General features: G+C 38.6%; 1 protein-coding gene across 11 annotated transcripts in view; it reads right to left on the reverse strand.

Annotated features, from left to right (window-relative positions):
- Positions 1–17,018, reverse strand: part of PIAS2 (protein inhibitor of activated STAT 2) — a 116,999-nt gene that overhangs the window by 19,368 nt on the left and 80,613 nt on the right. For all 11 annotated transcript variants that reach the window (XR_011563840.1, XM_019986640.2, XM_019986632.2 and 8 more), the window contains 2 exons: positions 5,807–5,940; positions 3,357–3,528 (listed from right to left, as the gene is read on the reverse strand). Coding sequence is in view for 10 of the 11 variants with exons in the window: in XM_019986640.2 (XP_019842199.2) it covers positions 3,357–3,528; positions 5,807–5,940 (306 nt within the window). In the remaining variant the exon portion in view is untranslated. The remainder of the gene's footprint in view (positions 1–3,356; positions 3,529–5,806; positions 5,941–17,018) is intronic.

Genomic DNA, 17,018 nt, shown 5'->3' on the forward strand with positions numbered 1-17,018 from the left:
CCAAGGGACTCTCAAGAGTCTTCTCCAAAACCATAGTCTTAATGTATCTCTAATCTTTGCTTCCTGTCTTGAGAATACCTCTTTATTAATGACAAAGCAATCATTCAATTTCCAAGGCATGGAGTAGGTGCATAATATTTTAAAATTATCTGTTAATTTAGAAAAACACCAGACGTTTTCTAAAAGTCTTATTTTCCCTCTATTCCCCATTTGCTTACTAACACTAAGAAGCCCTATGATAAATTTTCACCTCAGGGAAAATTTCCAGATGCTGACACAAAAGGGAGGACATGAGAAGAATGACCAGACACAAAACCAGAAAAAAAAAACAACTAAGAGTTGGACAGGATTACACAGATGAAATAATCACAGTATGGTCACCACTGTGACGCCTGCACAGGTGGCATCCACTCTACCTTAACACAGAAAAACATCAATGTTCTTAGTGTTCAGAAAACTCCAATGGAAAGTTTTCATGTATCATTCCTCTACTGGATGTGTATCTGCCAAATGCTATAACAAAGAATAAACTTAACCCAGTTCACCAATGACTCCCGTTCAAGACCTACAAGGTAAATAACCACATTTTCTCTTTTCCTGGCTTCACAGCTTCAGTCCTTTGACCCACTCATCCATCAGGCTACTCACTGTCCTCTTTCCCTCCTCTGGCTGCTCTCATTAATACCCTTCTTGATGAAAGCCCTGACTAAAATGGTCTAAGTGAAAGTCATTTAGCCTAAAATGGAATAGAACTGGCATGGGTATGTATCTTGGATACTGCTTCTTTTGTTAATGCAATCTAAGAACAAATCTGCTCAAGTGGTAAACCATTAAGTGAATTCTGACACTTCAGAGAGCTTCTAGCTAAATGGCTGTTAATTTACAGAAGGCCATCATCTATTAAGATGATGATATACAGTCGTCCCTCAGTATTCACAGCGGACTGGGTCCAAGGACCCTCTCCCCAGAAGGATACCAAAACTCACAGATCCTGAAGTCCCTTACCTCAAATACCATAAAATTCATCTCTAGATTACCTTATACCTTATAGGACTTCCCTGGTGGCTCAGACGGTAAAGTGTCTGTCTACGATGCGGGAGACCCGGGTTCGATCCCTGGGTTGGGAAGATCCTTTGGAGAAGGAAATGGCAATCCACTCCAGTACTGTTGCCTGGAAAATCCCATGGACAGAGGAGTCTGGTAGGCTACAGTCCACGGGGTCGCAAAGAGTCGGACACGACTGAGCAACTTCATGTATGTATACCTTATAAGACCTAATACAATGCAAATGCTATGTGAAATAGTTCCTGCTCTTGGAAACTTTAAAAAAAAAATTTTCCTCTAGCCATTTCTGATAATCCACAATTGCCAGAATCCACAGATGTGGAGAGCTGACTAGCTGTCTATGACAAGATCCATTTTATCAATGTATTTCCTAATTATAAAGCATTCTTGGATAAACTCTACTTGGCATTAAAGGATACCATTTTAACATATTATTAAATAATTTACTAAGATCAAATTCAGAATTTTCATTGATCTTCCTAATGTAAGCCTGTTTCATAGCAGTTTTCCAATTTGGCTGTTAATGTATAAGTCAAGTTTGGGTATTAAGAATTACGCCAGCTTCATAGAATGAATGGGGTAGCTGCACTTTATGATTTAAACCAAAATTTTCACGTGTTGCTGGTTTAGTCACAAATTTCCACCTTATACTCTAAATGTTAGGTTTTTCTTTTTACCCTAGATGAGACTCAACATCTATCTCTGTGGTAGCTGATCACAGGTGTGAACTGTCCTGATTCCTCAGCATGGTGAGGTCATCTCAGATGATCCTTACAGTGAGCCACCAGAGACACCCTCCAAGATAACAGTAACCCTTCAACCTGGTGTGAATCCATCTAACTATATATTTTTATATATCCATCTAATTATATATTGTGCAACCTACGTTTCCCCAGCATGCTCTAAAGCATTTTATTAGAGAGTAAACTCTGGAAATATCACATCTAAGCCAGTAAACATTTCAAAACTCTATTTTCATTTTTTATCATTTAAATTCTAGAAGTGCCAACCAAACTGTCTGAAAGAAACCATAAATGATCAGCATCCCAGAAAAAAAATTCCAGTTGAAATACTTATTACATTTTCAGTTCCACTAAGAAAAAAAATGCACTCTCACTGTGATGTGGAAAGCACATCTTGAAATACAAGTATTTTAACAGTGAAGAAGGCAGCACAGAAAGCTTTAATTCTCCTGGTTTCAAAAGTTAACTGCAAAAAAGGAATGTTTCAAAAGTGCACCGAGAATATAACTCGACTTGTATAAAATGCCTAGAGAAGGCAAATTTATAGCAATAAAAAGGAGATCAATGGTTGCCGACTGGAGTGTGCATGGGGATTAACTCAAAGGAACATGACAGACGTTTACTGGGTGTTGAGAATATTCTACAACTGAGTTGTGATGATAACTGCGTACCTATGAATTTAATAAAACCACTGAACTGTGCAACTCAAGACTTCAGATGTGGGATTTTATGGTATGTAAATTATACTCCAATAAAGCCATTAGAGAAAAGAAGTGCAATGAGAGGTCAAAAGACAAGACTGGCACACCCAAGTTTGGAATAATATGCTCATGGGATGTCGAGAGAACCCTCTGCTACTTTCTTGCAGGTTCTAAAATCTCTCAAAATTATCTATTGCTAATTACTTAAACCTGTCATTTAGATGCCTTAGAAACAAATGCTACACCACATTTACTTGCCCACACTGTGCTTTGGAGAGGGTGAGAAGGGAAGGCAATCATTTTTTACTGAGAAAATTACCATGGGCCTGAATCAGGCTGAGCTCTTGCATTATTTTATTGAAACCTGAATATAACCTTATGAGGTAGGCATTACTTAACCCCATTTTACAGAACAGGAAAAGGAGGCTCTAACAAGTTAAGTATTTCATCCAAGATCACAGAACGAGTAAGCAATGGTGTCAAAAGTAGAATCCACACTGGTCAGATTGCCAATTACACACTCCACACACTCCACTTCCTCACGGTGGTCTGTGATGCCAAATTTACTCCTTACAAAGAGTCAAGAAAATAACAGCAAGTGTTCAATATGAAATATTTAGACATGAGAAGATTTCAACCCTCACTTCCCAAAGACGGGAATATCTTCTTCATCAAAATCTGCTTTCCCATGAACAACATGCTCATTTGAAAATATTTCAACTGAACAGAACACAAATTAAAGTGGCCCTCTATGGTTATGCCACTCTCCAAGAGCCATTTACAAACCTAACCCAGGAACAGTTAGTTCCAAGTGTAATAAACAATAGTGAACTATAAATTCACAAACCCTTTGGTTGGGCTGCTTTGTGTTTCTGACATAAAGATGCATTTCCTTTTGGCAGGAGGGCCTTCCTCTTCATCAGAAGAGCTTTCTACTGTTAGGTCAATGACATCCACTTTCTTCTTGCTTGGCTCACTGGCTACAGTCACTGCACACGGCTTACTGAGGACAGTTGAAGCTACATGGAGGGAACAGAGTGGGGAAAAAAAAGTGAGAGGTGTAATACAAGCTCTAACCGTAAGTTTTAAACTGTGCAGCATGTCCTAAAGAATACACAGCCCGTAAAGTCCATACTCATCCCATGGACAGAGACTAACTCTCTAACTTCAGACATTCATCTATGAAACGACTGCTTACCTAGGAGACAGAGGGAGCACAATGCCTTGTGAGAAGACCAAAACCTCTTTCAGACGGCACCTGCTGAGTTATCTCCCCAGTACTGCCAGTAGATCTGTGTAGATCCTGCTCCTCACACTATCTCCCCCGGTGAGGACTCACATTATAGACAGACATCTGGAGTTAAGGGGCTGGTCTCTGGCCGTGGACAAGAGTATGTGGCTTTACTGGCTGTGTATTCTCACAGACATGGTAGTATGAAGTCAGAATCAAACACTTCCATTCTAACAAAGCAGTGGTGCTTATATCAAAGAATACATAAGCTCTTCACCACAAGCCAGAACTGGATAAAATGCTCACTTTGATAGTATCAGTTGAAAAAAAGCCTAACTATCTCACTTTAACAAGTTACTCAGACATTCGAAGTTTTTCTTACCAATTACCTACTTAGGTTCTCCTTTCTACCCACTTCCATAGTCTTACACGATATGTTAACTCACTGTTTCAAAGAAAATATGTTCTACAATCTACTTAGTAGAAAATGCATGCTACTTGATCATGGAAAAGCAGTAGCAACTAATTAAATCACTATTTTTCTCACATATGAGGGAAACCTTGATCATTCCCACGGGTTCAGTAACAACACAGGAGAATGATTAATACTGACATAAAATCCTTTACTTTTTCCTCTCCTCCTACTCTGAACACCTATTATTCATTACGTTGCCAGATGTGAAACACAGTCAGCACAAAACTCAGTGAGTGGACTACATCAGATAAAAAGAAACTAGGTGCACCTCAGGTTTCAATTTCTCAGATGGCCCTGAATTTCCCCACTCAGCACGGACATCACAGGGAGCTGAAGGCTGAGCTAAGTGTAACTCAGGCTCATATTTCTTCCCAGAAAGCAATGAGCTCTGAACTCACCTTTTTTTTTTTTTTTCAAACCAACTAACGTATGACCATCTTTCCCCACCCTCCATTAATGGAAAATGCAGCCTCTCTATCCACATGTCTACTTGGGGTTCGTTCCTCCAACAGATACTCTAAAAACAATTCTGAAAAACTATCCATAGAAATGTCACATAAATCTGCACGTTGTAACAAGCACAGCATATTAAGATGATTCTAAAAACTACAAGCAATGTATTGGTGAGGATGTGGAGAAAAGGTAACTCCAGATGACTGTTGGTGGGAATGTGGTGCAACCGCAGTGGGAAACAACACGGCAGTTTCTCAAAACACTAAACACAGAACTACCCTATGACCCAGCAATTCCGTCCCGGGTATATACTGAAAAACAAAACAAAAACACTAACTCAAAAAGATGCATGCACCCCAAAGCTCATAAGAGCATTATTTACAACTGCCAAGATAGGGAAGCAACCTAAGTGTCCATCAACAGATGAACGGATAAAGAAGATATGGTGTGTACCTACAGACATGCACACGGACATTAAAAACAAAAATCTTGCCACTTGCACCAACATGGATGAACTTGGACAGCATGATGCTAAGTGAAAAAAATCAGAGAAAGACAAATACTATCTGAAATCACCTATATGTGGAATCTAAAAAATATAACTAGTGAATGTAACAAAGCAGCAGCACACTCACAGATATAGAGAACAGATTAGTGGTGACAAGTGGGAAGAGGGAAGAGAAGAGGGGCATTAGAGGGGTGGGGAAGCGGGAGGTACAAGCTATTAGGTTCAGGATAAGCTACAAGGATATGTTGTACAACACAGGGAATATAGCCAATATTTTACAATTAACTATAAATGGAGTATAACCTTTAAAAACTATGAGTCACTATATTGTACACCTTTAACTTTCATAATATTGTACAGCAATTATACTTCAATAAAAATAATAAGACAATTTACATGGTTATTTACTTTATATATGAAAAATATACTATGAAAAGACTGATTATAATGTGGTATAAACCTCTGCACATGTCTTAAGAAAAATCATTTGGGAGAAATAAGATGTTTAACGATCAAAAGGTAAACTGAGGACACGGAACTCCAAACAAGCGTTCTAACGGCCGAGGCGAATGCTACAGATACAACACACGAGTCTCACTGCTTTGCTCTCTGCGGCCATTCTGCACATACTTTCTATTTTGGGACATGGTTGGGTGGATACTTTCATAGCTTCTTTCTTCGGTCTCATTGGACACCAAGAACCATCTTCTTGGAATTTGATCTCGTCCACATCAGTACAGTCATTGAGAATTTCCATAAAAAGCCTATAAACCAAGTAAGAAGAATAGAAACATAATTGAATGGCTTTGCTCAAAGGTGAAATAACAAAGTAATACATTTTACCTTGGAGACAAAAGGTATTTTGTATTTTTTGTTTGTTTGGTGTTTTAATACTTCACACTTAACAACAACTATTATCACCTCCTTCCTCCTAGGTTTTATCTCCTTAACAGGCAACAGAAGAGTTAAGTGACTTACTGAGTATCATTCTAAAAATCAGTGGTTAAACAAAAACAGACACAACTGGAACATTCTTGCTGGGACTTGCAATAAACAAACAACCCTCAACATAACGCATGAACCAAACACAAAAATTACTGTCCAAAATATAACATATATGATTATCAAGAAAAAAGGATCACAGGGATGGGGAAAGGAGGCAGAAATAGAGACATCGAAGTCTTAATAAATTTAAAATAACTCAGCATATAAATTATGTTACAGGATCAAAATGAAATTGGAAAACAACTTCAGAAAAATATTTGGAAATTACACAGAACAATTCAGGACACAAAGATAATATTAAAACACTCAGGAAGTATTTTGTACTGAATGGAAATGAAAATATACTAAAGTCTGTAGAAGGCAGTTAAAGCCGTACAATTTTCCATTAAAAAAGGATGCAAATCAAGAACCTCACCTTCTAACTAAACAGAACTAGAAAAAAGTAAATTAAAGTGACAATAAGCCAGAGAAGGAAAATAACAAAGAACATAAACAAAATAGGGAAAAAATAAAATAGAGAAAAAACAAAGAAACCAAATGCAGGTACTTTAAGATCAATAAAAACCGACAAACTTCTAGTCAGACTTAGACTTACTCAAAAAGCAAAAGATAACCCAAGGAACCTGTGTCTGTTAAAGAAACTGAATTTGTAAAAAAAATTTACCACAAAGACAATTCTAGGCCCAAATGTCTTCAGTATGAAATTCTACCAAATATCTGAGGAGACACAGTATGACTTTCCAGCTCACCTATAATGCCAGCATTGTGTGGGTGCTCAGTTGCCCAATCGAGTCTGACTCTGCAACCCCATGAACTGGGGCCCACCAGGCTCCTCTGTCCATGGGATTTCCCAGGCAAGAATACTGGACTGGGTTGCCATTTCCTCCTCCAGGGCACCTTTCCCACCCAGGGATCGAACCCACATCTCTTGTGTCCCCTGCACTGGCAGGAGGGTTCTTTAACACTGCACCGCCTGGGAAATCCCATAAGGCCAGCATTACTCTGATAGTAAAAACAGACAATACAGGAAAACAGACCACTCTCTCTCACGAACTTAGCAAAACAAACCCAACAATAAATATAAAACATAGCAAATCATGACCAAGTGGGGTTAGAATGAAAGGTTAGTTTAATATTTGAAAATCAATCAATGCAAATCATCACGTAAACAGAGTAGTCAGTTTAAGACAGCAAGACAAAAATATAAAAGGCATCTAAATTAAAAAGGAAGAAGTAAAAACTGCCTTTATTCACAAATTATTAACTTTTCTATACAGAACATTCTATGTTCTCCGTAATGCAACTAGAACTACAAAATGCATTGAGCAGAGTTTCAAGATAGACAAAAATCAACTAAATTTCCATATAACAAGCAGAAATTAATATAAAAACTAATACCACATCAAACATGAAATAAGGGGATAAATCTGACATAAGGCACACAAGACCAATCAACTACCAAGTATTACTGAGACCTAATTAACGAACAGTATGAAAAGGCAAAAAGATAGGATGCTGAAAGATAAATTCCCCAGGTTGGTAGGTGCCCAATATGCTACTGGAGATCAGTGGGGAAATAACTCCAGAAAGAATGAAGGGATGGCGCCAAAGCAAAAACACCACCCAGCTGTGGATGGGACTGGTGATAGAAGCAAGGTCCGATGCTGTAAAGAGCAATACTGCATAGGAACCTGGAATGTCAGGTCCATGAATCAAGGCAAATTGGAAGTGGTCAAACAGGAGATGGCAAGAGTGAATGTCGATATTCTAGGAATCAGCGAACTAAGATAGACTGGAATGGGAATGGGTGAATTTAACTCAGATGAGCATTGTATCTACTACAGCGGGCAGGAATCCCTTAGAAGAAATGGAGTAGCCACCATGGTCAACAAAAGGGTCCGAAATGCAGTACTTGGATGCAATCTCAAAAACGACAGAATGATCTCTGTTCGTTTCCAAGGAAAATCACAGTAATCCAAGTCTATGCCCCGACCAATAACTCTGAAGAAGCTGAAGTTGAACAGTTCTATGAAGACCTACAAGACCTTCTAGAACTAACACCCAAAAAAGATGTCCTTTTCATTATATGGGACTGGAATGCAGAAGTAGGAAGTCAAGAAACACCTGAAGTAACAGGCAAATTTGGCCTTGGAATATGGAATGAAGCAGGGCAAAGGCTAATAGAGTTCTGCCAAGAGAGCACACTGGTCATAGCAAACACCCTCTTCTAACAACACAAGAGAAGACTCTACACGTGGACATCATCAGATGGTTGACACCGAAATCAGATTGATTATATTCTTTGCAGCCAAAGATGGAGAAGCTCTATACAGTCAGCAAAAACAAGACCGGGAGCTGACTGTGGCTCAGATCATGAACACCTTATTGCCAAATTCAGACTGAAATTGAAGAAAGTGGAGAAAACCACTAGACCATTCAGGTATGACCTAAATCAAATCCCTTATGACTATACAGTAAAAGTGAGAAATAGATTTAAGAGACTAGATCTGACAGAGTGCCTGATGAACTATGGATGGAGGTTTGTGACACTGTACAGGAGACAGGGATCAAGACCATCCCCATGGAAAAGAAATGCAAAAAAGCAAAATGGCTGTCTGAAGAGGCTTTACAAATAGCTGTGAAAAGAAGGGAAGTAAAAAGCAAAAGAGAAAAGGACAGATATACCCATTTGAATGCAGAATTCCAAAGAATAGCAAGGAGAGATAAGAAAGCCTTCCTCAGTGATCAATGCAAAGAAATAGAGGAAAACAACAGAATGGGAAAGAATAGAGATCTCTTCAAGAAAATTAGAGATACCAAGGGGACATGTCATGCAAAGATGGGCTCAATATGTGCAGAAATGGTAGGGACTTGACAGATGCAGAAGATATTAAGAAGAGGTGGCAAGAATACACAGAAGAAAAAAAAAAAAAAAGAATACACAGAAGAACTATAATAAAAGATCTTCACGACCCAAATAATCACGATGGTGTGATCACTGACCTAGAGCCAGACATCCTGGAATGTGAAGTCAAGTGGGCCTTAGAAAGCATCACTATGAACAAAGCTAGTGGAGGTGATGCAATTCCAGTTGAGCTATTTCAAGTCCTGAAAGATGATGCTGTGAAAGTGCTGCACTCAATATGCCAGCAAATTTGGAAAACTCAGCAGTGGCCACAGGACTGGAAAAGGTCAGTTTTCATTCCAATCCCAAAGAAAGGCAATGCCAAAGAATGCTCAAACTACCACACAATTGCACTCATCTCACACACTAGTAACGTAATGCTCAAAATTCTCCAAGCCAGGCTTCAGCAATACATGAACCAGTTTTAGAAAAGGCAGAAGTACCAGAGATCAAATTGCCAAAATACATTGGATCATCGAAAAAGCAAGAGAGTTCCAGAAAAACATCTATATCTGCTTTATTGACTATGCCAAAGCCTTTGACTGTGTGGATCACATTACTGTGGAAAATTCTGAAAGAGATGGGAATACCAGATCACCTGACCTGCCTCTTGAGAAATCTGTATGCAGGTCAGGAAGCAACAGTTAGAAGTGGACATGGAACAACAGACTGGTTCCAAATAGAAAAAGAAGTACATCAAGGCTGTATATCGTCACCCTGCTTATTTAACTTATATGCAGAGTACATCATGAGAAACACTGGACTGGAGGAAGGACAAGCTGGATTGCCAGGAGAAATATTAATAATCTCAGATATGCAGATGACACCACCCTTATGGCAGAAAATGAAGAACTAAAGAGCCTCTTGATGAAAGTGAAAGAGGAGAGTGAAAAAGTTGGCTTAAATGCATTGGAGAAGGAAATGGCAACCCACTCCAGTGTTCTTGCCTGGAGAATCCCAGGGATGGGGGAGCCTGGTGGGCTGCTGTCTATGGGGTTGCACAGTTGTAAAAGACTGAAGCGACTTAGCAGCAGCAGCAGTAGCAAAGCTCAACATTCAGAAACTAAGATCATGGCATCCGGTCCCATCACTTCATGACAAATAGATGGGGAAACAGTGTCAGACTTTATTTTGGGGGGGTCCAAAATCACTGCAGATGGTGACTGCAGCCATGAAATTAAAAGACATTTACTCCTTGGAAGGAAAGTTATGACCAACCTAGACAGCATATTAAAAAGCAGAGACATTACTTTGCCAACAAAGGTCCGTCTAGTAAAGACTATAGTTTTTCCAGTGGTCATGTATGGATGTGAGAGTTGGACTACAAAGAAACTGAGTGCCAAAGAATTGATGCTTTTGATCTGTCGTGTTGGAGAAGACTCTTGAGAGTCCCTTGGACTGCAAGGAGTTTCAACCAATCCATCCTAAAGAATATCAGTCCTGGGTGTTCACTGGAAGGACTGATGTTGAAGCTATAACTCCAATACTTTGGCCACCTGATGTGAAGAGATGACTCATTTGAAGAAAGGGACGACAGAGGGTGAGATGGTTGGATGGCATCACCGACTCAATGGACATGGATTTGGGTGGACTCCGGGAGTTGGTAATAGACACGGAGGCCTGGCGTGCCGCTGTTCATGGGGTCGCAAAGAGTTGGACATGACTGAGCAACTGAACTGAATTAATCAACAGATATATACCATGTTCATAGATTAAAATACTCAATATTGTGAAGTCACCCTTAATTGATCTACAGAGTCAACATTATACAAGTAAAAAAAACCAGGTTTTTTCCCTAATTGACAAGCTCACTCTAAAATGTGCAATGAAATGCAAAAGATCTATAATTGCCAAAAGAATTTTAAGAAAGAAAGAAATTAGAAGTCTATTACTCTGATTTCAAGACTGTGCAATATTGACATAAACATATACAAATCAACAAAATAAAATTCAAAGATGAACCCACACACATATGGCAAACTGATTTTTGAAAAAATAATGCAAAGACGATGCAGTGAGTAAAAGCCAATCTCTTCAACAAGTGTGGCAGAACAACTGCATGACCATATGCCAGAAAGAAAAATGAAGCTAAAACCTTGATTTTTATCTCACACCATATACAAAAATTAACTTGAAACAGACAAGACATCTAAGTGTAAAATGCAATGAAAAGACTTCTAAAGGAAGCAAGGAGAAAATCTTTGTGACCCTGGGTTAGGGCAAAATATCTTAGTATGATATCAAAGGCATAGGACATAAAAGAAAACCCTGATAAACTGGCCTTAATCCAAGAACTATTGCTCTTTGAAAGACATTGTTAAGAGACTAAAAGGAGGATATGGCACAAAACATTGTAAAATTATATTATCTGATAACAGGTTGTACATCCACTATATGTACAGAATTATCAAAACTCAGTAATATGAAAACAAAAAACCCAACTGCAAAGTGAGTGAAAATCTGAGCAGTCATTTTACCAAAGATAACACAGAGATGGCAAATCGACACACAAAAAGATGTTCAGTATAGAAATGAGGGAAATGCAAATCCCTTATTTGCATTAAATTAAATCCACAATGGAGTACTACCATATATCAGTAGATTGTCTAAAGTTTAAAAAACTAACAATACCAAATGTTGATCGGACTGTGGAGTAACTAGAACTCTCATACACTGCTACTGGGAATACAAAATAGTACATCACATTGGAAAACAGTTTGGTAATTTACTGAAAAATTAAGCATATGCCTAGCATGTGACCAGGGATTCCACTCTGAGTACTTACCCAAGAAAAATTAAAACATCAGAACAAAGACTTGGACATGAATGTTGTTAGCAGATTTATTTGCAAGACTCCAAGCCAGAAACAACCCATCAACAAGTGAACTGATAAAACTGTGGGCTATCTGTTCAATGGATGCTACTCAGCAAAAAAAACGAACTATTGGTACCTACAGCAATGTGGACAGACTTCAACGGCACTGAATAAAAATAAGTCAGACAAAGGAATGCACTCTATGATGCCATTCATGCACAACTCTAGAAAATCCAAAACAATCTATAGAAACAGGAAGCATATTAGTATTTGAGGAAATAGTGAAAGGAAGAGATTAGAAAGATACATGAGAAAACTGTTGTTATTGTTCAGTTGCTAAGTTGAGTCTGACTCTTTGTGACCACAAGGACTGTATGTAGCACATTAGGCTCTTCTGTCCTCAACTATTTCCCGGAGTTTGCTCAAATTCATGACTGAGTTGGTGATGCTATCTAACCATCTCATTTTCTGTCCCCCACCATTCCTTTCCCCTTCAATCTTTCCCAGCATCAGGGTCTTTTCCAATGAGTTGGTGCTTTGCATCAGGTGACCAAAGAATTGAAGTCCGAGCTTCAACAGTGAATACTAAAGCCTCAGCAACAGTCCTTTCAATGAATATTCAGGGTTGATTTCCTTCAAGATTGATTGGATTGTTCTCCTTGCAGTACAAAGGACTCTCAAGAGTCTTCTCCAACACAACTCAAAAGCATCAATTCTTCGGTGCTCAGCCTACATTATGGTCCAACTTTCACATCTGTAGGTAGCTACTGGAAAAACCACACCTTTGATTGTACAGACCTTTGTCAGCAAAGTGATGTCTCTGCTTTTTATTAATAATATGCTGGCTAGGTTTGTCACAGTTTTCCTTCCAAGGAACAAGCCTCTTTTAATTTCATGGTTACAGTCAACATCCAGAGTGATTTTGGAGCTCAAGAAAATAATATTTGCCACTGCTTCCACTCTTCCCACTTCTATTTGCCATGAAGTGATGAGACCAGATACCACAATCTTAGTTTTTTGAATGCTAAGTTTCAAACCAGCTTTTTCACTCTTCTCTTTCACCTTCATCAAGAGGCTCTTTAGTTACTGTTCACTTACTATTAGAGTGCTATCATCTGCATATCTGAGGTTACTGATATTTCTCCCAGCAGTCCTGATTCCAGCTTGTGATTCATCCAGCCTGGCATTTCACATGATGCACTATGCATATAAGTTAAATAAAACGGCTAACAACATATAGTCTTGTTGTACTCCTTTCCCAATTTTGAACCAGTATGTTGTTGTAACTGTTGCTTCTTGACCCACACACAGGTTTCTCAGCAGACAAGTAAGGCAGTCTGGTACTTCCATAGTTTTTTTGTGATCCACACAAAGGCTTCAGCATAGTCAATGAAGAAGTGGGTGTTTATCAAGAACTAAACATGTTTGCTTTCTCCATAATCCGACAAATGTTGGCATTTTGATCTCTAGTTCCTCTGCCTCTTCAAAACCCAGCTTGTACATCTGGGAGTTCTCAGTTCAAGTACAGCTAAAGCCTACATTGAAGGATTTTGAACATAACCTTGCTAGCATGTGAAATGAGAGCAACTGTATAGTAGTATGAATATTCTTCAGCATTGCTCATTTTTGGGATTGGAATGAAAATTAAACTTTCAATCCCGTGGCCATTGATGAGTTTTCCAAGTTTGCTGACATAATGGTGCAGCACTTTACTAGCATCATCTTTTAGCATTTTGAAAAGCTCAATTGGATTTCCCTCACCTCCAGTAGCTTTCTTCATAGTAATGTTTCTTAAGGCCCACTTGATTGTATACTCCAAGATGTCCAGCTCTAGGTGAGTGACTGCACCATCATGGTTATCTGGGTCATTAGGACCTTTTTTGCATATACATTTCTTCTGTATATTCCTGCCACCTCCTCTTAATCTTTTCTGCCTGTCAGGTGCTTACCCTTTCTGTCCTTTCTCGTGCCCATCCTTGCATGAAATGTTCTCTTGATCTCTCCAGTTTTCTTGAAGAGATCTCTAATCTTTCCCATTCTGTTGTTTTCCTCTATTTTTTTGCATTGTTCATTTAAGAAGGCCTTCTGATCTCTCCTTGCTATTCTCTGGAACTCTGTGGTCAGCTGGGTCTATCTTTCCCTTTCTCCCTTGCCTTTAACTTCTCTTCTTTCCTTAGGTTATTTGTAAAGCCTCCTTGGACAACCACTTTGCCTTCTTTCATTTATTTCTCTTGGGGATGGTTTTGGTCACTGCCTCCTGTACAGTGTTATGAACTTCCATCCATAGTTCTTCAGGCACTCTGTCTACCAGACCTAATCTCTCAAATCTATTTGTCACATCTACTGTATAATCATAAGGGATTTGATTTAGGTCATAACTGAATGGCCTAGTGGTTTTCCCAACTTCAATTTAAGCCTGAATTTTTCAATGAAGAGCTCATAATCTGAGCCAGTCCACTTCAGGTCTTGTTTTTGCTGACTGTATTGAGCTTCTTCATCTTTGGCTGCAAAGAACAATCAATATGATTTTGGTATTGACCATCTGGTGATGTCCATGTGTAGTGTCATCTCTTGGGTTGTTGGAAAAGGGTGTCTGCCATGACCAGTGTGTTCTGTTAACAAAACTTTGTTGGCCTTTGTCCTGCTTCATTAGGGGCTTCCCTGGTGGCTCAAGTGGTAAAGAATCTGCCCATAATGCAGGAAGACCTGGGTTTGATCCCTGGGTCAGGTAGATCCCCTGGAGAAGGGAATGGCTACCCATTCCAGAATTTCTTGCCTGGAGAATTCCACGGACATACTTCATTTTGTACTCCAAGGCCAAAGCTGCCTGCTAGTTCAGATATCTTTTGACTTTCTATTTCTGCATTCCAATTCCTTACAATGAAAAGCATATCTTTTTTTACTATTAGTTCTAAAAAAGTTTGTATACAGGTCTTCATAGAACTAGTCAACTTCAGTTTCTTTGGTGTTAAGTATTTAGTGCACAGACTTGGATTACTGTGATGATGAAGGATCTGCCTTGGAAACGAACTGAGATCATTCACTCCTTTTTGAGACTGTACCCCAAATATTGCATTTCAGATTCTTTTGTTGACCATGAGGGCTACTCCACTTCTTCTACAGATTCCTGCCCACAGTAGTAGATACAATAGTCATCTGAAAATTCAGATTCCTCAAATGTCAATGTTCAATCTTACCATCTTCTCCTGGGCCATATACAATTTACCTTGATTCATGGAACTAACATTCCAGGTTCCTATGCAATATTGTTCTTTATAGCATCGGACTTTGCTTTTACCACCAGACACATCTGCAGCTGAGTGTTATTTCTGCTTTGGCCCAGCTGCTTCATTCTCACTGGAGCTATTAGTAACTGCCCTCCGCTCTTCCCCAGTAGCATACTGGACATCTTCTGACCTGGAGGGGGCTCATCTTCCAGCATCCTATCTTTCAGCCTTTTCATACTGTCCATGGGGTTCTCCAGGCAAGAATACTGGAGTGGGTTGCCATTTTCTTCTCCAGCCACCTTGCTTCCCAGGTGGCTCAGTGCTAAAGAATCCACCTGCAAATACAGGAGCCACAGGTTTGATCCGTGGGTACAGAAGATCTCCTGAGAAGGAAATGGCAACTCATTCCAATAATTTTCCCTAGAAATCCATGGAGAGAGAAGCCTGGTGAGCTACAGGCCATGGAGTCCCACAAGAATTGAGAAAACTTCAGATGTGATAGATATATTTATCATATTTTAATGATATTTCAGGTATATATTGGGTCAAAATGTATCAAATTGTACACTTTAAACAGGGATAGTTCTTCTACCACAATAAAACTGATAAAAATGAATGAGGAAAAACACTACCCTCCTTAGAAGATGTAAAACTTTAAATATGTATTTCCCCAATTATATGAAAAACAAAATTTCAATCAAAATCAAAACAAGATTTGTGTAATTTAAGAATACTTTCATTCAGGTGAATATGGCCAACTCCAATGATGGTCAAGAAAATTCTGATTCATATGGCCAAAGAGGTACTAATGCATAACAAAAATCCAATAATTAAAACAGTTTTACAGTGATCAATACTTTGATCAACGGCACAAATAACAGCACAGAAATGACACTTGTATATAAAAATGTTTCAAATGATGGAAGCAGTGTCCTAAGCCTATGAAGAGATATATTCATTAAGTGTTGGTGAGACTACCGACCAACAATCAGGTAGTGGGTAGTAATGTGATCACATACTCCCTATCATCAGTTTCTTCCCCACCCCCAGTTCTCTTCACATAGTTTCATTCTTTACTTTCACAGCACTTAACATTTACTACACAATTCTTTATTGTCTCCATTTTAGACCTGACACATGGCTAGTATTTAATATGTATTATGTTGAAAGAATTCATGAAGGAATGCATAACAGAATAAAGAACTGCATGAATGAAAGGAGGGAAAATGACATCTTGAAGTTTCTGACAAAAAAACTAGTGTTTGTTCAAATAAAATCTCTGGAACTCTCTAAAACACACTAATGATAAGCAGTATACCCACAACACAATGTCAAGTATTCAGGAAGCACACCCTAAAATATGAATGGGCAAAAGGGCATGAAATACGTAACTTATCTCAAATGATTCAAAAAGTTTCTGAGAATAGTGAAAATCATCTGTTTCTCTCTATACACAGATATACACGCACAAAAACACATACAAATTAAGAGGGAATGTGATAAAACAATATGGCAGACTGTTAACAACTGACACATTACACGCTACTGTTAACAAATTCTTGTTAAGTTTGAAATTATTTCAAAGCAAGTTAAAAAGTAAAAGTTTACAGAGAGAAAAAGTCCCATCACTCTTTACTGTTTCATTCCTCTTTACAATAATACTCTTTTCAAACTTAAAAAATCGTGCTGCAGAATTATCTTTAAAGATCAAGGTTATTTTTCACTCTATACTGAATGAAAATGATAGTGTATATATACATTACTTCCCAACAATTAGGTTGTATTATTTTTCCTTAATTTCAACATATACAAAATGAGCAATACTGCTTAAGAGTTTGGGCTCCAGAGTCAGAAAAACCTAGAAGTGAATTCCCATTTTAAACTTACCAG

This window comes from Bos indicus, chromosome 24 (assembly GCF_029378745.1).
Source record: "Bos indicus isolate NIAB-ARS_2022 breed Sahiwal x Tharparkar chromosome 24, NIAB-ARS_B.indTharparkar_mat_pri_1.0, whole genome shotgun sequence".
NCBI classification, from domain to species: domain Eukaryota; kingdom Metazoa; phylum Chordata; class Mammalia; order Artiodactyla; family Bovidae; genus Bos; species Bos indicus.